At 36.7% G+C, this 25,546-nt stretch overlaps 1 protein-coding gene across 2 annotated transcripts in view; it reads right to left on the bottom strand.

The window, feature by feature from the left end:
* Positions 1-25,546, bottom strand: part of LOC108233359 (regulator of G-protein signaling 6-like) — a 65,640-nt gene that overhangs the window by 14,813 nt on the left and 25,281 nt on the right. For both annotated transcript variants that reach the window (XM_037981486.1, XM_017411767.3), the window contains exon 3: positions 2,130-2,226. In XM_037981486.1, coding sequence (XP_037837414.1) covers positions 2,130-2,226 — 97 coding nt within the window. The remainder of the gene's footprint in view (positions 1-2,129; positions 2,227-25,546) is intronic.

The following is a 25,546-nucleotide window of genomic DNA, read 5'->3' as shown; positions in this document are numbered from 1 at the left end:
AAGAGACGTCAGGACTGTTTTGTGGGAGACTTTATAGGGTTTTAATACTCCATTAAAACAATAAAGGACAGAATTATAAAATAAAAACACTCAAAAATGTACAAAAAATAAAACAAATGTTTTGTGTTGTCATTGTAATTCTGTAAGAAATTATTCCAAAATGAAACATTACAGCATACTCAAGAGACTTAATGATGTTTGGTGTAAAAACCTCTTAGAGGAATCTAAATTGTAACAAACCTTTCAGTTTCAGTGGTGTCAGTATGTTATCTCGCCTGTGCCTCCCTGCTGCTTCCCTGAATGAGGTGGTGTTTTATTCTCCATCATTCATTAGTTTCCCGGGCTTTGGCAAACACACGCAAACAACGGAGCTTCTCTGCACATCCATCCACTGCTGAGGTAATTGTGTATATTGATACGCTCTGCTTATGACATATTGGGGTAATGCATCTTCCATAATGACAACGACTGAGGCAAAAAATAGGTGGAACGTTAATAGCTTTTTGCTCCGATTGTTTGTTTAGTCTTTTACAAATTCCCAGTGGGACTCCACACTGTCTCCAAAGTTTCAGTTGTCATTCCAGTTATTTAAAGCCTTTGGGACAAATGGCCACCAGTTCAAATGACCATTGTGTCTTTTTTATTTTAAAAATGACTCATTGTGACCAGTGCTGATACAGTTTGATGCACTGGTAGCTGCAGCTGCATTGAAATAGTTTGGGGAATGATTGCTTTGCTTAAGGGCATTTTGACAGGGATGACAAACATTACTCATTCTGTTTCTACTCACACTTTCATTCCCAACCATTTAATCATATGTTGTCCTCCCACCTTCCTTCCAGCTATGCAACTATTCTACTGTGAAGTGTTTCAGAAGAAACAAAACCTGAGCAGAAGCTGATTAAAATGCAGCAGCAGCAACAATCTCAATGTTCTTAAACAAATCCTAAACTAATGACGCACAGATCTTCAAGACAACAAAACGTGAAAAGATGCATGAGGAGTTTCGTGCATTTAGAAAAGAATCAAATACTCAATTTACAGTTTTGTTCATCTCAGATCAGCAACTTAAAATGCAAATCACCAGTCTTACGTGCTTTGAACTCAAACATTTTTCACTCAAGACTGCGCGATACATTTCTGCATCCAGTGTTTTGTATCCTGACTGCTCCCTAAAAACCACCATCATGGCACACCACTGTGGAGCCATCACTGTATTAAACTGTAAAAGAGCTGTTTCCACCATACAAGTCAACAGCAGCTATGGTTAAAAAAACAATTAATTTTTGCTTCATTAGAAATTTTCATATTCTTAGAACCAGCTTTGTGGCTTTCGCAGGTCTTTAAAATATTTTCTTGACATCTTTGTTTTCACTTCGACTTAAAGGCTTATGTATGAAAAGTGAGAGTGTAAACCATCTTGAATATATTCAATGAATTCAATAAGGCTGAGAGACTTCAGTTTAACTGGAAGCTTTTCAAGGACTTACAATAAGGGAGAGTTGCACCAGAGTGTTGCTGCAAGTCTGAATACTTATGTAATGTTGTATTTATTTATTCATTCTTAAACAGAACATCTCAGTACATGCTTTTCTTTTGAAATTATTAACATATGTTCATACACTGTCCAGATTAAAGTATTCTCACATGACAAAAAATGTGGAATACTTCTAAAAACAATAAAACTTTAACCTTAGTTTGGTATAATAAGCTTACCAGCAACCCTAAAGCTGATTATTTACAACAGCAAACTGGTTGTTTTTTATTTTTATTTTGAGAACTTTTTTTTAAAGTATAACTTGTATTATTACACTACACTACTGGTGTGATTCTTTCTGTCGAACCCCAAGCAAAAGAACCACATTCCAAAATGTCAAGTGAAATGTCATTTTGCCTTACACAAATTGCCCTGGAAACCAGAGGGGGAAAGTGTCATTCATTGAAACCCAAGGAACTAAAGATTTCAGTATTTTTTCAGGATGTCATTTTGTCTTTCAGTGTCAGTCTGTGTTCGGCAGCACTTACTGTCCTTCACTGATGCACTTCTACATGAGATGTTTGTACCGTGCAGCAGCTGTCATTTTCACTCTGACTACTCTGCATCATCGTTTGCCTTCATCATTTCTTACCTGTAACAACGCTGGGGATCTTTGTCATGAAACTCTTGACAGTTCTGATGGGCACACCTTCTGTCTCATCCTGAATAAGAGTGACAATGTCTTCAATCTGAGGAAAGAAGAAATCAGAGATAGAGTTTCAGAAACAACTGGATATCAGAGCTCTGTCAAAAATAAGCATGAATGTTGTCCATTTACTGTAAAACAATATTGGTTTACCCTGCTGTGTGTTTTTTAATCACTTCTCTAGTATCACTTAGCTTTTACTTTGTATTATAAAGCAGTAAAAATCTGCATTTAAAAAGTACAACATTTCACTGAACCACACCATCTTTTATACACCTCAGCATTAAAGTTTATTCCTGCTTAAATAGGATTTCTTAGAAATTAGACAGTAGCTAAAAAGTTCCACTATAATTATGAATTTTTTGAAAACTCTACAGACAAGAGCTGTCTGAGGAGCCCAGGAAGATGGATATCCATGTTAAAGCAAAATGCTACAAGATCATCTCCCAGCAGCTTCATGTTCCTCTGACCATAGCTGCCATTATTAATAAAAAGATTAAAGTTCAAATGTCTGCAGCTAACCTCCCAGGACATGGATGCAAGGGGAAATGCAACTCCAAGTAGGTCAGATGGACAGTGTGAATGTTAAAAACATAACCAAGAAAACCATCCAAAACAATTAAAGCTGAACTCCAAGGTCAAGGTAAGTTGCTTTCTGATTGCACCATTCGTTACATTTTGAGTCATATTGAGCTTCATGGATGTAAACCCAGGAGGCTCAGCTGTTGACAGAAAAAACAAAAATAGTCAGACAGGAGTTTGCCAAAATGCTTGTTGACAAGCCCCAAAGTTTCTGGGAGAAGAGAGAAAACTGGAGCTTTTTGGCTCCAGTCACATCAGTTAAGATTGTTATTACTGTTGAAGGGTAACAGCAAATTTATCCATATCTACATGCCATGTAATTGTAATCCTGTTGTTTTTCCCGTAGAAAACAAGTCAATAGTAAATAAATTTGATACCTTTGCATGTATATGGTTCCAGAGTACTTGTATTTTATTGTGAAAAGCACTGCCACAGAACTATCACAAAGGAAATTTTCAGCTGAGTAATAATCTTCTGATAAAAGCAGAAGTTGAGGTCCAACAGCACAGCACGTTTTTGGCTTTTTATCACAGCACAGATGTTGGATCAAACTTGATTTCCGCTCTGCGCCGTAGTAATGAGATAACGGTTTGATGTGCTCTGCTTTTGATTGCAAGGTTGACACTGCCTCTCTGCACAGATGCTTTTTGTTTGCGTCAGAGAGTGGGAAGTGAGAAGTTGGTTGCTTTGGAGACAGCTATTACAAACTACCACACAACTCGGCAGCTATATATAAACCCTGAATCAAATCCTGACCTGGGAGAATGAGAAAGGGGGTGGTAGATGAATTTACTTTTTTAGATACTTGAGCACAAATGAGTCCAGGAAAACAAAATTGCATTTGGACACTCATTGACACAGAGACCTCAGTGTCAGAGAACACATTCAGCTTCCTGCGCCTCTGCAGCTTGTTGTGCAGCACATACTGCATGTCCTCATGCTGAGTGGAGTTTTGACCTTTAAGCTTTGAGTATATTTATAATGTGCAAACTAGCTGTCTGTGGAGCTTAGTTCTAGTAGGCGCCCACAATGGGTCAAAGCATGCATGACCATTTCCACAACAAGCTCATGCAGACTGTAATAAAAGTACACTCTTCAAAGACTGAGGAGAGTGTTTTATTTAATATAAATAGTTCTGACTTTAATGAAAAGTCTTTGCAACTATGAGACAGCACAGATGTAACTATGATTCTTAAAAGTTTAGACAAACTTATGAACTTATGAGCTGAGAGGAAAGCTAAATAAAATAAAAATTAAAAAAAACAGGTTAAAATTGCACAATGGTGTTACCTTGTTTTAGATGTGTCAAAATCTTGTCAAGTTGGAGAAACTAGTAATTAAAAAAAGAGCTGTCTAATAGTTTCATAAAATCCAAAAGGAGGGTAAACCATGTTTGAGGGAGAAAAATATATTAAACAATTGTGATCAAACCACTTAAATGTTTGCAAATATTCAGTAGTCAAACTATCAGCATGTCCACACACAAAAATCTTGTCAGTAGCTAACAAACCATATTTAAATCCTTATGTGCTTTTTATGAGTACAGTAAGAAGAAGGAATGGGTCCAAAGAGGTTCAAGCAGGGCATGAAGCTGCAACACAGAACAAATTCATCTCTTAAAGAGGAGCTAAAGGAGCCCGGGCATATTTGCTTCGGCCTGTGAATTTCTGAAAAGTACAGCTGGCTAAAAGTGTTGTCTTCACTGTTGCACACAATCCCAATCCCACTTTGCATAATTGACCATTTTCAAAAAACCATTTGCCTTGTATTTGATTGACAAGGTTTTTTGTGTGTGTGCACACGTGTGTTTAAAAAGAAAAAAGAAACATACTAAGAGCTTGGGAATAAATTTTATAAAATGCCCAAAAGCTCCAACTTTTAGCAAACTTTGTCCTGCCTCGAGCCGTACACCTGATGGGCAGATATTGAAGGAGAGGAAAGTGGTTTTACTCTGAGAATTAATAACCATATTTTTCCTCTGTTAAGGATTCCTGATGGTAGCAAACTACACTTTAACCATAGCATTTTTTTTAACAAGAACAGTGCATTTCGCTAGCACAATAAAATCAGTCATTCAAGGAAGAACAGCTTAAAAGCACATCTTGTTCACTTTTCAGCACAGATGCTTCCAACCAGATGTAAGATTTGAAAAAAAAAAAAAAAACAAGACTTGTGTTTTTACCTCCAAGTATCAGAGTGCTGTCACCCTCTTTCTCTCTTATTGTATCAAATAGACGGTAACTATCTGCCATAAGCAAAGGCATAGACCGCTATTGGCAGTGCTCCAAAATCAATATGACGGCACGACTCTAACAAGACCTTAATGGTGTGTGAGGACAGTTGCTCAAATGACTAATGGGTTCTGCCGTCATGACCAATCCATCTCTATCTCATAATCAAATCAGATATTCACAGCATGTTTATCCCAAATCACAGGAGTCAAACAGAAAATTGGGGAAAAGTTGCCAAAATTTAAATTCTTTTCATTTGAAAACATGAAAACATTTCATGTGTGTTTGAATTTTAGTTTCAGTCACTGTTGGGAATTACTCTTGGCTACGAACGGACCAAATCTTAGCTGAGTATTTGCAAAAATTACTGAGTTATATCTGTTTTTTGTGTTTGTTAAGGTTGATTAGATTAAATTAGATTACATTTAAAAGTAATATGGTTAAGGTCAGGATGAAGGTTTAGATTTTGATCAGTAACGAGATGGAATAAGATGAGAAAAACAGAATGTAAAACCTCAGCGAGGATCTTTAAGTCCATAGAAAAGTGTACCTAAGCTGGGTAAAACTTCTCTTTATTAGAAAAGGTTACTATTTCTGATATGAAGTAGATGCTATTGGATTAATATGAAGGAGTGCATGTCTGAAAGGGGCTTGGGTGAGTCAGACTTATTGGATGATCTATTAAAAACCATGTGGGACACAAAGCTGCATAGTTAGTGTTCTCAAATATTGAGCATGGAGCAGCTCATGGACTGGAAGGCATCTTGGTGGCATAGTCTCTCTGAGGTCAAAGAAAACAGGCCATTTAAAATAAAATTTAAAAATGGTTTAACAGTAAAAATGTTTCATGATGACTGTTGACTCCATGTCTCTTTACAAAATGAGCAAAACAATGCCCCTATGGGAGACATTTCATTGCACTCCTGCCGGACCAATGTCACATCAGGAGAGGAGGCCAAGCTGAGCGCATGAAGCTCACATGATGACAAAAAAAAATAATTGATAACTAATCAGATGAGGCTGCTATCGTGCCTTTGCCAAAGTGTGATTAGTCCAGTCTGTGCCAAGGGAAAGCCAGTCACCTCTTGGCAACAGACCAATCAAATTATACCGTTCTAAACATCACTGAATCACAGCTGTCACACAGAAACTAACCAACTAACCAAACCTGAAGTATGGAAAGAGAGGGAAAGATTACCGCTAGAGCTCTCATTTTGCCTGCAAAGAATAGGGATGATGAGTTATGCAGGTAGAACAGGCTTGTCAGCTTTGACAAATTATCTATTGATTCTGCTGCAATGGAGGACTAGAAGACAAGAAAATTTTAGATCATGGTTATTGTCGACTGGGCTGCCATCAGACAGGTGAAAAAATTTACGTCAGTGAATTTAACACTCATAACCCCGACCTTTTAGATTAATTTCAAATATTGGAAACTTTTAGGAATGTGGCACAAGCAACAGTTTGTAGGTGATACATGTAGCCTGTTTGTATGATTATAAACTACTCTTCAAAACTGTTCATGAGCTAAATACAACCTTTTTGTTTAGATGAAAACACAGATGTTCTCTCAGCCTGTAGTATAAGCCACTGTAGGTTTGGTGGAACCAATTATTGGGTGTTAACATTTACTTAACACCGGAGCTAATGAAAAAGTACACAAGAGCATTTCAAAGTGGAACATCCCCCAGAGCAAGTCCCATCAACCCACGTGAAGATGCCACAAAAGCTCACAGCTGAGGCTGAAACCTGGCAAGCTCTCTCAGATACATGCAGAGCAGGCCAACAAAAGTACATATTACGATAAAACCACCCCACCTGGATGCCTGACCCTGAAACAGCTGAAATTAGCCTTTCTTGGCACAAACAAAAAGCTGTGGGGGAGAAGAGAGACTGTCTCTATAATGAAGCAGGTATACATCCTGCTGAGAGAGAAAATGTCAGCCATAGCCATGAGGGGTGGCAATTTCTGTGCCGGAGTTTCACATTTTAGAAAAGAAAAAAGAAAATTGGCTACTCTGAGCCACGAAGCTCCACGCCATCTCCACAGCGACAGTTTAACACACTGACAGGTCGATAACAGTGTGGCTTAGAGCCAACTGGAAAACAAGGAAGCAGATGACTGACAATCTACTTAGTTTTCTGGTTAAATATCTTTAACGCTTGAACAACATAGCTGTCTCATCTGAGCTTTTACCTGCAGATTCCATTTACATCTATATCAAATATACTGTCTCTTTTCTCCAGTTTCAAAATGGTTTGTTACACAACACCATGAATGAGATTTTTAAAGCTGCTACAAAAAGATCCAGGCAGTGAAATTGAGTCTTTAGCCAGAACACGAAGCAAATTGGTTTGTTTCAGGAAGAAAGAAATTATAGAATTATTATAGAAATCCAGTAACTTTATAACAAGATGCAGCTATTTTTTAAACATGATAAAGTTTGAAACTACAAAAATTGAAAAGGGTCACTCCGGACTTTTAAAAATCGGTTTATTCATAAAAACAGGATAAATTAAAGAGCTACTATTACTTGGAAGGAATCCATTTCCAGTTGGCTGTCGCCTTTCATGCCAGAGTTTTAAACTAAGATGATCTTACGTTGGTGAATTGGGTCAAACCTTGAAAATAACATTTTACAGAATCTCATGGGCCAGAGTAAGTGCTACGAATGACTTTCAGCTAAAACCTCACCAACGATTAGCACAATTTGCGTAAAACTGACTGAATTATTGGCATTTTTGTCATTTCTAAGGTCAGTTAGCTATGGTGACAATCCAAAAGGTTCAAGGGATATTTTCTTAACAGACAAACACACACACGAACAAAAACATTATCGCCCACATTTGCTTTTCAGCTTTGGGCAATAATCATAGTAGCAGAATATCCTTCATTTGAGTAGAATGCCATGAATTAAAGATTTTTGATACTGAGAGAAGTAACTCAGTCACTGACTACTTTTAAGAGAAAACTGGCTGATTTTGCTTCCTCCTGAACATCTTCGGTACATTAAATTACCTTCAGAAGACCCTGCACAATCAACTGATTGCAACATATTCCTTTGTGCTTTAAGTGGCACTGGTACAGTGACAAGGAACACTCACAAAAGGTCAAGTGCCAACCAAAAGGAAAAGGACGTGGAAGAGTGTTTGAAAAGAATTAGAGCCCCACAAACAGATGGAGCCTGTTACACGGCAGAATAATGAGAGATGTGCTCTCTGCCTCGTTCATTTCATGTTAAATATCAACTGTAGCTCCTAAAATTGTGAAAGCTAAATTGTGCAGGACTAGTTGTTCACAAAGCAACATGTAAATTCGGTTGGTCATCTCAGCTAACGAAGCACCACAGAATGAATGCAAAAAACCCAGAGCTGAAAATATCTTAGCTTTTTAAAAAGAACCATTCAGGCATTTATTCACCAAGGACTTGTTGTTAAAATGTTATTAGTTTGAGTTCCCACAGCTTTTCTTTCAATTTAGCACCTTTCTCCATCTTTGGTTTTCTGCATTCAAGAGTTACTTAGTTTTCTGCACAATCACAGATTTCATTTACTTCACTGCTGACCTCATCACCATCACACAGCATTGTAGGATTAGTCTCTTAGAAGTTAAAGCATTTTTATTGCAGTATGTTGCATTGTATTTCTTATATTTTCATTTTTAAAAAGAACTCAATATGTATTTTTGAGGACTATTCACAGTTTTGTCTCAAATCTTCTGAGAACAGCCTGGGAAAAGGATGATTTCGTCAAAAACAAGAGAACATTTTATGAAATATTTTCATTCATGTTTTTCATTAGATCATAAATGTATATTAAAATAATAAAAACTGACTCCCATCATCGAGGTTTGAGTTTCTTATGTTCATAAAATCTGTTTTTCATTTGGTAAAACAAACTATAATGATTTTTTATTTTTAGAAAACATTAATTTCTTCAGTTAGTTTACCCATTCACATTTAAATGTTATTGAAAAAAAAAAACAACACTTTCTTTGTTTTAAAGAAAAAAACTTTGGCCTTGAAAAGTCATGACAAAGATAATGTGTCACAAGAATCAAGCCTGAAAGATAAAAACGTGTAAACATTGTTCCGGGTATGAAATGGAGATTTAAAAAAATAAATTAAAATAAATTAAAAAAAAGACACCAATCATTCTGAGAAAAATAAAACTTCATAAAAAGCCTGTAGAAATTATATAAAGACATGATTTTAAGGAATTAAATTATTGATGATGGCAAAAAATTTTGGACAGACTTTATTCCACTAACATGCAGGTAAAGATATAAACCAAATTAATTGTGTTGCAAGCTTAAAACTACATTAAAAAAAATAAAACATGAGTAACTTTTAGGAGCCACAAGCTAAGTTGATGGAAGGGTTTGGGGCTTTTAGCTGCACAACATTCACACAATCTCATAAGGAAAAACTAAACCCAATGGCTCCCAAACTCCAATCATATTCTATTTCAAACTAAGGAGCAACTAAGCAGACATGATAGGCAACTGAAAGTAACAAAAGCCTAAAAAATAAACATTAAGCACTATGAAAAAGAACCTGCTGACATAAATGTAAGATCTCTCCCAATAAACCTGCAACATCCAAACTAAGAACTTGTCCTGATTGTGCATAGATAATTTTATTAAAACTACAGCTAATAACATTATTAATTGCAAATCTTTCTCACTTCTAGCATCTAATATTCTTTTTTTGGGTTTACAAATTCGAGGATATTCAAAACATTTGCAGTAGCTGTCTTAAAACACAATCATTTAATGCATTAAGTGGGATTTCTGGGACAATTCTTTTTACTTTTTTTGCCCTCTAATATCATACTGCAATATATTTCTTTTTGAGGTTTAATAAGGCATATTTGAATTTATTTTAATAATTTTGCTATATATGCCAATCTACAAATGATTGCTTTTTACTATTATCAAAATCTATCATTTGCTCATGATGACAAAAAAAAAAGGCTAACTATGAAGAATTTTTGTTGAAACGCACTCGTTGAATCCTCCCGGAGAGGGAAACTGTTTAATTAGGTCTGAGCATGCACAAGTCAAGATCATACACCTGCATGAAAATACTGAAATAAGAGAACTTGGATAATAACATATTCAGACCAATATCTCATGAAAGATAATACCTTTTCTCATTTGAGAGGAGAATTACCGTGCCAACCGGGAAGGTCAAATTAGTTTCATCAACTATATTAAATGTGACTTCAATCAAAATCATTGTGTGTGTGTGTGTGTGTGTGGTTCTCACTGACACACTGTCACACATGTATCAATTGGACTGTGGGTCCCAGAGAGTGGGTGTAATGACTCATGGCTGAGATGGTGAAACCGTTTGCCTGAGCAGCGTACGGGTTTGTGTCTGAAGGTCAGGTACGATGGCTGTGTGACAGTGATGCTGAGTTCGGCTGGTTTTAGCTCCGTGCACCTGGCAGCAGGGTGACATGACTGTTAATGGAAGTATAATGACAACAGGATGGCTTTTACCACAGCTGACTGCAGATGCTTCTCTGTCTGACAGCAGATTCCATCGCAAAGTCCCTTTTTATGCTTGTTGGGATTTTCAAGTGAATGCAGAGATTTCAACCGCCGTTGCAAAATAGAAGCGCAATCCATTTAACGGAAGTTGATATATTTGAGCAGCTGAAGGAAAACGTAACACATTCCTTTACTCTTTGACTTTGACAAAGAGAGGGAAAAGTTTTTCACTGTGAGCAAAGGTGTGCAGCAGATTAAGATACGGAGAGAAACGTGATCATTTGTCAAGGCAAATGCATTTCAATCCAAATAAAGCACCCTGTGGGGAAATAAAGATCCTTAGAATCTGCCTAATGGTGTATATGACTTCAACAACCTTGACAGGCAAATGGTTTGTATTCTGAATACAAATGCAACTCTGAACACTTGGAAATCAAATTGTTGTACTGTTGTTACCTGTTTAATGCTGAAGTTACTACTACAGAAACCCGGGGCTCAGATTTACTAAGCCAAACAAATAAACGTGTATACACACAAAATCCTTTTGTCCTTAAACCTTAAAATGAGGTAAAAATTACCTTAAAGTCAACAGTGTCAATTTAAAAACTGAGAAAGTGTGACGAAGAAAACTTGTCCTCTTTTCACACAAATATTCAAAGTAATGACCAGGAAAAAAGATCAGAAATGATTTTAAAAAATAAACTGTTGCTGATCTTTCTTCCTGGAAGGGATATAAAACAAATTTCCCTAAAATCCTGAGTCTAATATAGAGCAGTGAGAAGAAATATTCATGAAAAAATTTATATATTCAAGACTGCTGTCAAACTTTTGAGAAGTGTATATAAAATGAAAGTTTTTCTTATGGAGGTTGAAACATTTCATTTGAGCCACAACAAGACGTGTGAAACCAAAGATGAGCTATTTGGCCTTAATTTGGAGCACATTTGGTAAAAACCAATACAGCATATCTGCATGAACACCTGATTTAGTTGTCAGGAACAAAAGTGAAAGGTTTATTATTCAGGGATGTTTCTAGCCTTCAGGAAGAAAACTTTGCAGTCATTCAATCAACTATGGACTCATCTGTACACTGAAAAGTATTCAATGTGTATTCAAAGTCAAAGTGATGGGATGATTATCCTAAGTGCAGAAGCAACTTAAAGACAGAATGGCTGGAAAACAAATATCAAAGTGTTGCAGTTGTCCAAGCCTAGACCCAAAAGATTAACACCTCAAGAAGTTTCAGTGATCTGAAACAGATGCAAAACTGTCACTTCTTTGTGGTCGTGACAATCAGCATAATTACAAAGTGCAGAAAATGCTTACATTGAAGAGGTAACTTGCATGTAAAATAGCAGGTACCAGTAATGACATTTTGTTTATAAGCCATGAAAGGGCCCTCAATGCCACTGGAAGCAAATCTGAAAATCTGTCCTCATTGGACTTTCATTCCCAGCATCAAACTATATTTTTAGGCAATCCTCAGTAGAGCTTTGAGTTTTTTGAAGCTTGTGGAAAACAATTACTTTTGTTGTGAATTTGCATCAATAAACTGTATTTTAGGGTAAAATTCAAAAAGAAAAAAATAAGGGGACAGCTTTCGTATTAACAAATGAGACAAACCCCATTTTGAAATCATTCTAAGTTTGTAAGCTAAATCCATTAGCTTACAATGGGTGCTCTCCTGCAGCGCAGTCAGAGTGAATAGAGTGTATGTGGGTGTCTTTAGAATGGCCTCATTAAAACTTTTTATCTTTCCCAACACTTCAAGAATTTAACATGAAAAGGTGTTGCCAGAAAAAATGATTGTCTAGCTCTTATCGAGCATGTTAAGTCTCTGTCTTAAGGTTTTGGGGATCCCATTAGAGTTTTGAAATCAGCCCTAGAAACTTTATTATTCCATGTCTGTCACTCATTTAAACAGACCGTTTCTTTAATTTTAGCTCCTTGTCTCATTCTGGGAAAAGTCCTAAAACTGATGAAGAACCATTTGTACTTTAATACGATGTAGATTTTAAGAATTGATTGTGAAAGCTCATTCACACATTTTCAGCCAAGTTGAAAGCACCAGCCTAAAATATCTTAATAGTATCTGGGTTTTTTAATAAGAACCATGGAAGAATTAGTACACGGTTTCAAAAATATTTGATTATATCAAAACATTTATATTCTTATGTGCATCCCAGCATACAGCTTTGTGTCTCATACCGTTTCATTGAGCTGCAAGCCTGGATGTAAAAAGAAATACTGACTTGATATAAGAATTAATATAATCCTAGGTCTGCATAAAAGCAAGGACAAGGTGTGTAGGTGTTGGAAGCGGGTCTCATTATTTCTGAAGACGAAGCAGAGAGCCCTCAAAGTGCTAAAATACTTCTCAGAAACAGAGTAAGAAAAAAATATTGCATACCCACACATGTGAGTTTAGAAACAAACAAGGCAAAAACTAAGTTTGCTTTCTTTGATCAAAAGAGCATCTCAGAATTATATAATACTTTGACACAAATACACATAAACCCACACATTTTCCTTTTGTCTCGTTTGACAAAATCTGTCGCAGACACACGGTTTTAAACAAAACTGCGTTGACTTACACAGTTGCAGAACAAGTTGACTGTCAGCGCTGTTTAATCACTCGTTCATCCACTGATCATTTCACAATCTCACAAAGTTGAAGGCAAATCAGTCAGTGACAGGAATCTGAGTTGTGCTAGATGTGAAGCAGACTGGATCTGATCGAAATGTTGATGGCTGTGACTATGGGTCCCCTTCCCCCGACTCTGGGGAACAATCTCTTACGCTGCTTCTACAGGCGACAATGAAGGCTAAGATCTTAAAAGCAGCCAAAAGACCCAGCTCTCCTTGAGAATAAAGGCTGAAATTTAAAAGCTCTAAGAAATCATCTGTCTGGCTCTTACACTTCACCTCTGTCCATTTTTTAACTTCAGTGATTCTTTTTTTATCTCTTCTTTCCCTTTTTGTCAGAATCACTTGCCAAAGAAGTGGCGATAAAAGCCTAATTCAGAGACATGATCATGGCTCTTCTGCCTAACTGGGGTGACAAGTACCGAAGATGATGAACGAAGGACCTGATGGGGGGAATCTGCTGAGAAATATACACTTTTAGACACTATTCTGGCTTTTGCAAAACAACTCAAAAATATTTTCCCTCTGTGGAGCACAGGGGGGAAAAAAATCATTTCAGAAATCTCTTTGTTTCTGCATTCTTTTATTTCTTTAAATGTCAAACTTGAGCTCTGTACTATATTAATGAATTGATGTTGTAGAACAATTAAGGACCAGAGAAAGAATATTCTGTAACAAATCTAATGTCTATATGACATACAACAGTCCGATGTTGTATCTTTAAGTGGCTTTTTTGTTTCATTATTCTTCAGCAAATATTCTCTGTATAGTACATGATCGATGTTTCTTTATAATAACTGCCTTTAAGAATCAAATAACTACACGCACGGTGTTTTGAAGTCCTTTCAGGATGTGCTGATTCATTAAATTAGGTGGTAATTACTGTACATGTGTTTACTTTCCCAATTATGAGTACAATTTTCTTCCCTATGCCGTCTTACTGTGATAATGAATGAATTTAGATACTTAGAATACTCCAGGTGCAATTAAACAGAAGTTCAACAACAAGAAATTACAATATATATATATAACTCTAAAACAGACAAATACCATTTCCATAGATTCAACATGATTCATTTGATCTTAATTAAAAAATCTTAATTGTCTTGAAGAAAAAAATATGATATATTATAAACTAGGAGTCAGCGGTATCATAACTATGCAATATCAATAGGCACGGTATTTAAAAAAAAAGATAGGCACAAATAAGGTGTTATATTTCCATGAACCATACATTTATGTTCCCTATGACAGTAATTTATCCAGATAATTGGATGGACCCTCACTGCTAAAGATCCTGATGTAAATGACAGTGGCTGAGATGCTGAAATACAGTGATGTGAGGACTGTGATAGAGTCAAAAGTCATACTGAATATTGTCATTTTGTGGAGCCTTATTTTGCTGTATTTGCGTCCACAGTGATATTTAAACTTATGAGTTCATTCTAAATGGACAGCATTCAGTTTATATTATTTGCATGAGCTGTATAGTTAAGAGCACGTTTTAAAACAGTTTAAAGATTTCAAAGTTACAAATATTTTCTCATCACATTACAGCTTTCTATACCACCCCCTTGTCTGAACAATCCAGAAGCCATATGAAAACCACAACAGAAGGAGTTCAGCTTTTATTTCTTATCCTAATAAGGTTTTTTTGTTCCTTCTCCCAGCAGCCATCCTATTCTGTACCAGCTCATGTAGACCCTTTGGCACATTCAATATTAATTGATTATTAATTTGAAACTTGGACCTTACATTTGTGAAATCTGAAAAAAAAAAAAAGTTTGCTTTTCAAACTTATTTTAAAACTCATGTACATTCTCATGCAGTACATGTGCAGAGATTTTAACACTTATTAGAGGAAACTTTTAGTGGAATCATTGAAAGAAAAGCAGACGTGCAAATCCTATCACTCTTCTGGCTTGAGAACACTAGGAGCCACTTTGAGCCGTTTCTGCCGTGTAGTTACTCAGCGTGAAGTTTTACTTCTCTGATATGGATATAATACAGCACAGCAAATATGAGATTTTAGGATCAGGATCATTGAACAGAACATTTTCAATCTTACTCAGAAGGGCTTAAGGCTGCTTTTTTTCTGGACAGAAACCCTTAACCCTTGTAGCCATAGATGGTAGGGATGTAAAATTATTGTTTACAAGATTAGAGCCAATTAAACTACAAGCTCAGAACTGCTGTTTGTGCTTTTCATCAATATTGACTACAATCGCCTATTTTTATAAGAAATAAAATGTACAGGAAGAAACAAATACCTATGCAACAAACTATCAGGTTTGGTTAATTGAAACTCACTCATAAATTGAGTTAAAACTGCAGCACACTGGTAATTTGTTAGAAAGTCACAACCTCTGGCCAAAACAGAAAGGACCACTTTATCTGCAGCCTATTGTTTTATAAAGTTCTCAGACAGAGGAATCAACTGGAGCAAGAAGCAATCCATTGATCGTATTATTCAAGGAACAAAAGCAGGTTTTCTCTGTCATTGTCAAGAAACTCTCATATTTCAAGCTGACACTAAGGACTACCATCGATTGCTGTGATAAACCACCTGGTAGCTGATGGCCTCAGAGTCTGTACAGCAGATACAGCCTTGGGTGTTCCCTGTTAATTCAGGTCTTTTATGCATGAATGAATGTGCCTATTGGTCTTGCCATTGGTCAATTCTGGGGCTTTGGTTTCAAAGCAATGGCTGCCCTTAAACTCTTCTCGAGAACCCTCAGGAAGCAGACATTAACAGGAAATGATCAAGGCACTTTACAGATGAACAAATGAGTAGACCCAGGGGGGCAGTAGGCAGGAAGTGTACACTAAGAAAGGAAAGAGTTCATCATGACGGCTCATTTTGACTTTAAACGGCATCTGTCACTCTGTCTTTGAAAATAATCTTCTTAGCTTAACTTTCGACACTCACAAGCTAGTTACACAACAATTAACTGCAGTGAAGCAGTAATGTACCTTACTATCTGGCACATTGCTGCTTCTTGAGCCACACTAGAAAGGTGCCTGCACCCCACTAATCAATTTTGAAAAGTCATTACAAAAAGGGGCCTGGAAGTTCAAAGAGGATGCAGCAGAAGAGTTTGTTTTAAAAATTTATAAGCGCTATATTCACAGGATGTGGGTCATTCTGTGACATCATAATGAATCAAAACGCACATAAGCTTTCATTCTTTCTGTTGCTCTCCCCATCCCCAATCATTTTAGCTGTATACTGTCAAATAAAGCTAAAATTCCATAAAAAAAGTTACATTTAATGAAAGAAGATATTGACTGGAATGTCAAGCTTTGTGGCTGAGGTTTTATTCACCGCTGCTGAGTCAGGCTTGAGCAGTCAAAGAAAGCCGGGAAGTTGGAAAGTCATTTCTTTTCAGTGCACTGTGGAGGCAGATAGCAGCATGCCATTACCAAGCACAAGGAATGTCCTGGACAGTTATTCCTCAGGGCAACCATGGGAAGATAACACACACACACCCTTGAAGTTCCTCTGACACGTGCACACACACACACACACTGTCCATTTGTTGCTGTGTAAAGCACTTTCTGACAGCATGACAATGTCAGAGAAAACAAAGGGATGACTGAAAATATAATCGATTTTTGTCCTGGAGTAGAAAGTCAGGGGAATAATGAGAGAGAGAGAATTCATAATGTTGCTTACAATCAGCACAAAATTACTTTCATGTGAAGTCCCCAAATTGGAAATTAAATGTGATATTGAAAACAGCTAGCAGACGAGGGAGCAATTTCACTCGTTCCTCTGAAACTCAGTAATTTAGTCTCGCATGTACAGAGTCACACACTGATGGATGCATATTTACAGCGTTCATTCTTTTTGCACAATAGGTTTAGAGCTACTATGCTGGATATGAATTTAAACCTCAGCCTAAATATCCAAATAGTTTCCTATAATCTGATTTTAAGAGAAGATACACAACATTCAACCATTCTAGGACGTTTAGGAGCCGTCTGAGATATCTCAGGGTTGTTAAAGAGCGCCGTCAGTTAATGTAGAAAAACATTATCCTAAAGTTTTTTTAAATTATATTTAAAACTACCACCAGCTTCTCTTTACTCAGTTTAATTGTAAGATAGGGTCATTTGTTTGTTTGTCTCATCATGTTACAGCATTACTTTACACATTAAATAAAATGCAATAACCTTTTTGACAAAATTATAAAAGAAATGTCAAAAGTTTTTAGGGATGTTTTTCAACTCAAACACTCAACATTTTAAACTATGAAAATCCTTTGTGAACAAGTCCAAATAAATGCACCAAAACCACATTTTCATTCCTTATTTTTCTACATTTTGTGCTGATTTTTTGGCTAAAATAGCTAGAAATGTAAGGAGTTTAAGCAACAATGTTGAAAAACAAACTCACTGCTATCAAGCCTTAGGGTGTGCTGACTTGAAAGAAAGAATTTATTCAGTAATCAGCTTCTTTCTTAGCTTCTCCTTACAGATTTAATTAGGCTAACCATAACTAGTTCTTCTGTTTGTACCTCATTACTTCCCAATACGTTTTACTCAATAAAAGTAACTGCCGTTTCGAACAGAAGCAGCTTATTTACCAAATCTTTTTGCCAGGATACTACTGCTATTTAAACAATCTGTTGAGTCACCATCCAGCCATAACATTATGACCACTGATTAATACAGTAATTGACTTGCTCATCTTATCACAAAACAAACTTCCACCAAGAAATCTTACATGCAGGCAAACAAATGTTGCTTTAACACTTTCTGTCCATCAATTATAATCTCCTCCAGTAGCATCTCCTTTCTCTTAGCAGGCAGCAATGAACAAAACAAAAACTTCTTGGAAGTGGCTTACAAACAATGATAAATAAAAATTAGAATGCATCTTTGGGCAATTTTAGACCTGGACAAGTAAGCCAGTGCAGGGATCAAAATGCAGCTCTGGTGCTCTAAAATTACAAAAACTAACTTGAGATGGGTTTGAGATGTCCAAACAACTGACTATTTGAAGAGAAAATATGATGCACAAATGCACAAAATTCAAGCAATTCATGCAAGAAAACTGAAAACTCCACTGAATGTTTTCAGACATTTTGGAAACTCTTGCAAATGCGGTTTGCCAAATAGTTGCCAACAATGTCAGCTTAGCTAAATACTGGGTTTAAGGTTACACCCATTTTGTCAACTTAAAGTTAATTGTTGGAAACCCGAACAAACACCAGTCGTCTTCTAGCGTAAAAGTCGAAGGTTCGATCCCAGTTTCATCAGCCGCTGATCTGCAAAATGATGTGTGTGTGTGTGAGAGTGACTTGTCGTGTAAAAGTGCTTTGAGTGGCCAGTAAAACTAGAAAAGCGCTACATATATGCAGTCCATTTACCATTTTATTTAAATGTTCATTGGCATTAATGATGTGCCAGATGACAAACTGTCAGCTGATAAGTGAGTAATGTTACACCCGCTGTATGAAGCCGAACACGGAGGGTACTGTTTGAGTCATTGGGTAATTAGTCGTGTGTGAACTCCACAGATGGAGCCGCTCCTATGAAATATGACCCAGTCTCCACTGATTAGCAATCATAAACACATCTACACACACACACAAAATACAACTCCTATCACGCGCACACTATGCATTACAGCAACCCACACTTTCCGAGTATGAGATAATAAAAGGCTCATTGAGGCCATTAGAGGATCGATTCATAGACTTGAAATAGAAAGACTATCTGATAATGTGTTAGCATGCATAACCCAACGCTAAAAAGATGATAATGTTCACATAATACAACCCCATACACACTCGACCAGGATGCAGGAACAGTAAGGAGTTTAATCTGAAATTATGGAAGGAAACCTTTTAAAAAGTTGGACTATAAAGAAGCAGGTTGAGTTTTAACTTAATCCATTAAGAGCTGCTGTTTTCAACTTTCTCTCTTTATTTCTAATCTATAAATATAAATTTGTTTTCTTTTTTTGACACTGCACTAGATAGAGACACTACACCTGTCAAAATTTCAATATGCCAATTGCTGCTGGCTACTCAGTGAAAACAATGAAGACAGTTCATATCCATCACAGCAGGTAGATGCTAAATAAAGATATAACACCAAAGGGGAAGTTTATGTAAATTTTAGCCAGTTGGAAAAGGAAAGGATCAAGTGGCATCACCCAAAAAAAAACATGTCTGACAATTGTACTTTAAAATAGGTTTATGTCATAAATTTGGACTTATATCAAGGTGTCAATCAATACCTTTTCTTTAATAATATTTGGTATTACAACAGAGTACTCAACTCTTTCTGCTGTTTGTCAGCCATGGCTGTGTTCAGTAAACTTAGCCTTTATTTAATTAGCATATTAAGTTACTTTTGAACAACTGCAGCTGCTAACATACGCAGCACATTCTTTCCCTCCACAATTATAAAACCACTGCAACAACCTTTTTTACCCAAAACAACGTATACAAAAAACAAAGCTAAAAAATGCTTAGAAAATTGCTTGATTCATGCATTCAATAAATGCTTACATTTGCCATGGGGACAAGAAAAAAAAATCTTATATCTACATAATAAAAACATACATTTAACTTGGGTAATTCAGGCTGAAAAACATGTCTTTCATTGTTTCCTTTGAAAAGGTAAAAACATTACGAATGCCATTTCTACCGAGAGACCAGAGTGCACGGCTGCTTTTAGTGAGTCACAGCTTGAGGTTAAGTACTTGAGGTCAGCTGCAGTTAAGAAATGTGAGATGGAGGAGAAAGTGAAAAATCCTGCAGCAAGGCAAGCGTGCAAGAATAATCAGCATGCTCACTTTTCAGCCCTTTGGTTACATTTTCAAACCTGCACGTCGGCTTCCTAAAACTTGTCTCAGAAGATTTACTTTGGGCCAAATGATGAACAAAACATTTACAATATTTAATATTTGCCAATTCCTATTTGGTTTTTTGTACTGTAATGCAAAAAATGGATGCTCAGTTATTCTGGGTAACATGGATGTTTGCAGTATGATGCATAGAAAAGAATATTTGTAAGAGCTCCACTTGTTTAACTGGCATTGTGAGGCTCTTTCAGGAGCAAATAAACACTTAAACACACATAAGTGCTTCTCCAGCATAAAATATATTTAAACAAATCAAAGATTATAAATAACTACTCCAGTTTTCATCTCACTTTGGTACACCTTAACATGGAAGACTGGATAAAGAGCATAAAATGATGTGTTATCAATTTCTTATTAAAAAAACAAACAAAAAGACATTATTTTCTTGGAAATTCAAAGTCATTAATTTAGTCAAGTACAGTATTGTGCAAAAGTCTGGAATCGTTTTTTACTTTTTTATAGTTTGCTTCCAAAGAGCAAAACTTTCTTTTGATATTTCAAAGTGGTCAGTAATCAGTAGTTCTTCAGGCTTTCATGGTTTTTCAAAGTTTTCTGTTTTATTCCGACTTTGAAAATGGTCAGATATTGAACAGAAAATAAGTATTGGTAAGAAAAAATAGAGGAATGTTTTTGTTTTTTCATCTGTTAAGCCACTTAACTCTAAAAAGATAAAAGGCTCAGCTTGATCCTAGGGTTTTTTTGTTTGTTGTTGTTGTTTTTAAAGAACACACTGCATAATCTGTTGGTGTGGTCAGGTAGAAAAACTGGACAGAAAAAAAAAGAAGCCAAATCCAAAGCAAATCTTTCAAAGACCTTTAAAACGCTTCAACATGACGACTATAAACAGAACATCTGGCTGACTGGAAACTGTTTAAAAAAAAATAAAACATTGATTAAAACTTTTGCCCATCCACAGTAATTTAGGCTCATCTCTGCACTTAATATTGTTAATGGCAAATTATCTAATCAAAGAAAAATCAATTCCTAAGTTACATTGAGTAATTTATTGTAAATAATTTACTACAGGAAACCCTCTACTCTGTGTTACCATCTCCATTTATCAGATCAATGCTCCCTTCTGGTAAAAAGCCTCGTGTTTTGCTTGCAGTTTATTTATTCTGCTCATTTGGCTCCTGCTGCTATGCCTCTCTGCTTTTCTTACGACCAGCATTTCTTCTCAACTTGAGATTAGTCTTTCTCTGAGGTAGAGGAATTATTGCAACTTGGAGGATAGCTTTGAAATGAGGCTTTTAAAATAAGTTTGGGGGGGGGCACGCTTGTGATTCCCGACTGGAATCGGTAACAGTGACACAGACTTTCTCATAAGGAAGTCTATGCAATGATGCTGTGGCAGTGACCCGTGGGGCTCCGAGCCGGATGGGAGGGCACAGTTCTGGTGGGCAAAAAGGGAAATTGACAGTCTAATTACAGGAAAGCATTCAGGCTGGTCTTAAGAGGAAATGACAGGTCTATTAACCACAAGTGCCACAGAAAACAAAAAAGTCTTGAAAGCATGCAGATTGCCCCATTCCAATATAGAACTAGATGTACAAAAATCTGTCTCACCCACAAACAGTTTTAAGACATATCTGATGGTAAGACAATGAGTTTGGACATTTGGATGATGAGGTGGTGGGACCAAATTTGATGTCATAGGCCCTATTCACACGGGATAAGCATTATCTGGGGACCCCATGTAATAAATAAATTACTCCCCAACGTCTGCTTTGTATGTGGTGCATTCACATGGGATAACCGAAGCCTGAGATTTTGCTGAATCTTATAGACATCTTCTGTATATGATGTTAACGAGCTGCGTATTGTGTAACATCTGCCAAAAAACTACTTCTCAGGCTACAGCCACAGCTCGGTGCTGTGTTTTTGCCAGTGCTAGACAACTGTGTAGAAGGCTACAAACAGAAGAAAATTATTCTTACTGTATGATGTCAGCAATCCTTTGCATGTGATTTTGCTCCTTTGGCCTTTTCTTTTTCATGACGACCGCTACGGGTCAATAGGGTTTTGCTGGTCCGGGATACAAAAGGTTATCTATGAACTCCAAATCAGCTTCCATTGCCAAAAGCAAATAAAAATGCACCCAGGAAACAAAAAACGCCTAATGACGTATTGGTTCCCACCCAAGTGCAATGCAACATTTCTATAGATAGCTAGTAAAAAAAAGCTAGATAGCCAATCAAACACCATTTGACCCCCGGGGGAAACTAAAGCATGTCACTCAGATCAATGTTTCCTTGTACATGTTTCCTTTACTTCAATTCCTATCTCCTTAATTTTGTCTTGAACAGCTCATCTTAAAGTAAATGTACAGAAATCAATCAGATGACAATGTAGAAAAATGTTGTTAGGAGTCTGGTTGGCTGCAGCCATCTTTAAATGCAGCGTCCCTACAGAGAGACTAAAACATTATTGTTTAATACTCAAACAGGCTTTGTTCTTATGAAGTAAAGATAAAGACTCAAAGACAAACATTTCATAATTTGAAATATTGATTTTAATCTCAAAAGCCATGTTTCACAGAGAAACAAGAGATGTTTGGGTGAAAGTGCAGACATTTGGTCCAGACTTTTACAGAACTGCCCATAACTCGTGTATTTCTGCTGAAGATGAACTCTTACAGCATGAAATATTAAGCAGCTGATACAGGTGTTCCTTAAAATGACAGACAAGAAAACCTATTTTGCTTGTCATTTTGAAATATTTTTTAAAAATCTGTCAGTATCAATATTGATTATTTCAGTTTGATTACCAACATGCTCCTGTTGACCACCATCTAAAGCTCAATCAGTACTCCAGGATTTCTGTGGTCATTTGTTCCCACCTGGACAGGAGGGTTAATTTGGATGTTTATTAACAGTGTCATAGTGACTAATAATGTTCTGTCAAAATGAGACCAGCTTTCAGATGATTGAACAATAAACAGATCTGACGGTGACAGAAGATAACAGTTAAACTTTGTTTGTAAAGTCAATCTTCTGGAACATTTACTGTCAGGCTGCATGTTAGTTGCTGTTTTCTCTCACTTTATGCATCTGAGTATATCCGCAATATTGTGAACACTGATCAAATCAATCAAGGAGTCACCACTTTTATTAGGGGGCAGGAGAAACAGCGATTTGAACACTATTCCTTACAAAAAGTACAAAAAAATAAAACGTTAAACATTTCATAACTGCAATGCATGTATTTCAGCTGCTGAGTGCATGAACCACCGTCCTAGTCCTACCATTTTGGGATTTTGACTCTAGCAAAAACAAAAATGGCTATATTGCAATCATTTTTACAGACTTTGAGCTCAAAATTGATATGGTAGTAGCTGAGAGTCATCCCAAACACCTACTCTGATCACACAAGATCTTTGTTTAAACATTAGCACACAAGACAACAAGCGATACACAACCCTTTAAAGGAGACCTATTATGCAAAATTCACTTTTTGCATGTTTTTGTTCTTCCATTTGGGTATCTACTGTTTATAGAAACAGTCCAAGTGCAAAAAAAAAAAAAAAAAAAAAAAAAAAAAAAAAAAAAAACGAGCAGTTTTTTTTGACAATAAGTAAATGTTTTCTGGTGTCTGCAAAACAACCTGTTTCAAAAACCTCAGGATTGTTACGTCACAACCCCCGTTACCTAGCAACCCCAAACCGAGCCCAGCCCCTCACCTAGCAACCCAAGTGGAGCTCCACCCACTTCATTACAGAAAGACCATCACGTTTGTTCTGCTGGTTTTACTGCTGAACAATGTCTGCCGGAAAAGAAAAATGTTCTGTTGTCGTTTGTAATATAGAACGTGTTCAAACGTGACCCGCTACCAGTCAGGTTTCAGACCCACTTACTGCTGGAACCGCTAATTGCTTCTGTCCCAAAGTCAGAATCCTCAGAGTTTGAATCAATAACGATATAAATGTGCATCAGATCCACAGCGTTTAATCCTTCAGTGAGTTTTTTGTTTTGAGACGGGACACTCAGTCGGGGGGCGTGGCCTACAGCAGCTTATTTGCATAATAGTGACGTAGCCCTAAAACCGCTCATTCTGAGCTCAAAACAGACAGAACAGATCAGGTGAAATCTCAATATCTGAGAATGATTTTGTGTATTCAATTTAATGAACAGGTTTTGTATAGCTCACAGACCTATCCTGACTTGTTCAAGGAAGCATAATAGGTCCCCTTTAAGGAATTCTACTTTCATTTTAAAATATTTTTCACAGTGAAACCATTGAAGGTAACCTGTCGATTACTCACTGCTTGCTATTACTGAAGAACAAAAACAAGGAGAACGGTCCCAATATAAGACATTTAAGTTCAGCTGCGCACTAACAGAAAAAAACTACATTCATATTTTACAACAAAGGCAAATAAGTTCTAACAGCCAAACAGCAGCTCCTCCAACCTGACAGCTCCTCTCCAGTAATCATCTCCCAGGATCTTACATCCATAAATATTTTATTATTTTACAGAAAGACATGTCATCTCTTTGTGCTTTAAAGCCAGACAACTAGTGGCACAAGCCTGGACAGTAATAGGTGAAGCTCTGGCTGAAGGAACACTTTAATACTCCCAGAGAACCCAGAGGATCAACCCGTTTGCTGAGTCTGTAAAGTTGCAGGCACTCAACTGCCTCCTGAGTCGAACAAACAACACATAACTAACTAAAGCTCCATGAACACACTTCTTTCTCTCAAGCGAACATATTAAGGGTGCTCTGAGAGGGCTATTTTAACAAACCCGTCAAACAGAGCCCAACCACTGCCTTTGTACTCCACCGAGTTCTTTCTGGAGCTGGAGTCTGCACTGTGCACCAACAAACGTAACCATCCGACTAAGAATGAGCGTGTGAACATATGAGCTGTAACGAAATACAGCTCATAAAGGTGTTCTGACCTTTTCGTGGCAGAAAACAAAAACGCTGCTAATAGCACACTCCTGCAATAAGTTATCTCACTCAGATGCATTCTGATATGACCCCATGTGCATGTTCATATGATCGACATTTTTAGGAGGTAGTCAGGAACAAGAGGGTACAAGAAAATGTGTTAATGTTTGTTAAACCTCAACAGTTAATAAGTATGATTAGCTGATGCAATTTTTTGTTTTCAACATCCCTTTCACTTCATTAAGGTTGGATGGGGGAAGGTCATTCCTAGCAGCAAGCAAAGGGATTCAGGGAGTGAAATGTAGGAAATTTTAAAAAGGCATGGGAATTAAATGTAACATCTTTCAGATCTAAGCCAGCATTTAATTACAGGTTTTTAGAAGTAATTACTTTGCAAAGACTCATCCTTGCAGATAACAGGATAAGAACAGCTATTTAATTACAGGAGTCAGTATATAGGGGATAAATCCCAATGAGAAAAGCAAAATAAATTCACCAGCAGATTTTCACCAAACGGCTTATTCCAAGAAAATTAAAGTGACTTCTTGTTTAAACAAAAGCATCAAGTTAGCAGATATTGTACAAAGTAAATGAGGTCCGAGAAAAATGATTCATTAACAGAAGAAAGATAAGTA

The sequence above is a fragment of the Kryptolebias marmoratus genome, linkage group LG19 (assembly GCF_001649575.2).
Source record: "Kryptolebias marmoratus isolate JLee-2015 linkage group LG19, ASM164957v2, whole genome shotgun sequence".
In the NCBI taxonomy this organism is placed as follows: Eukaryota; Metazoa; Chordata; class Actinopteri; order Cyprinodontiformes; family Rivulidae; genus Kryptolebias; species Kryptolebias marmoratus.
Note: the sequence above shows the minus strand (reverse complement) of the source record. Positions and strands in the feature narration are given on the sequence as shown.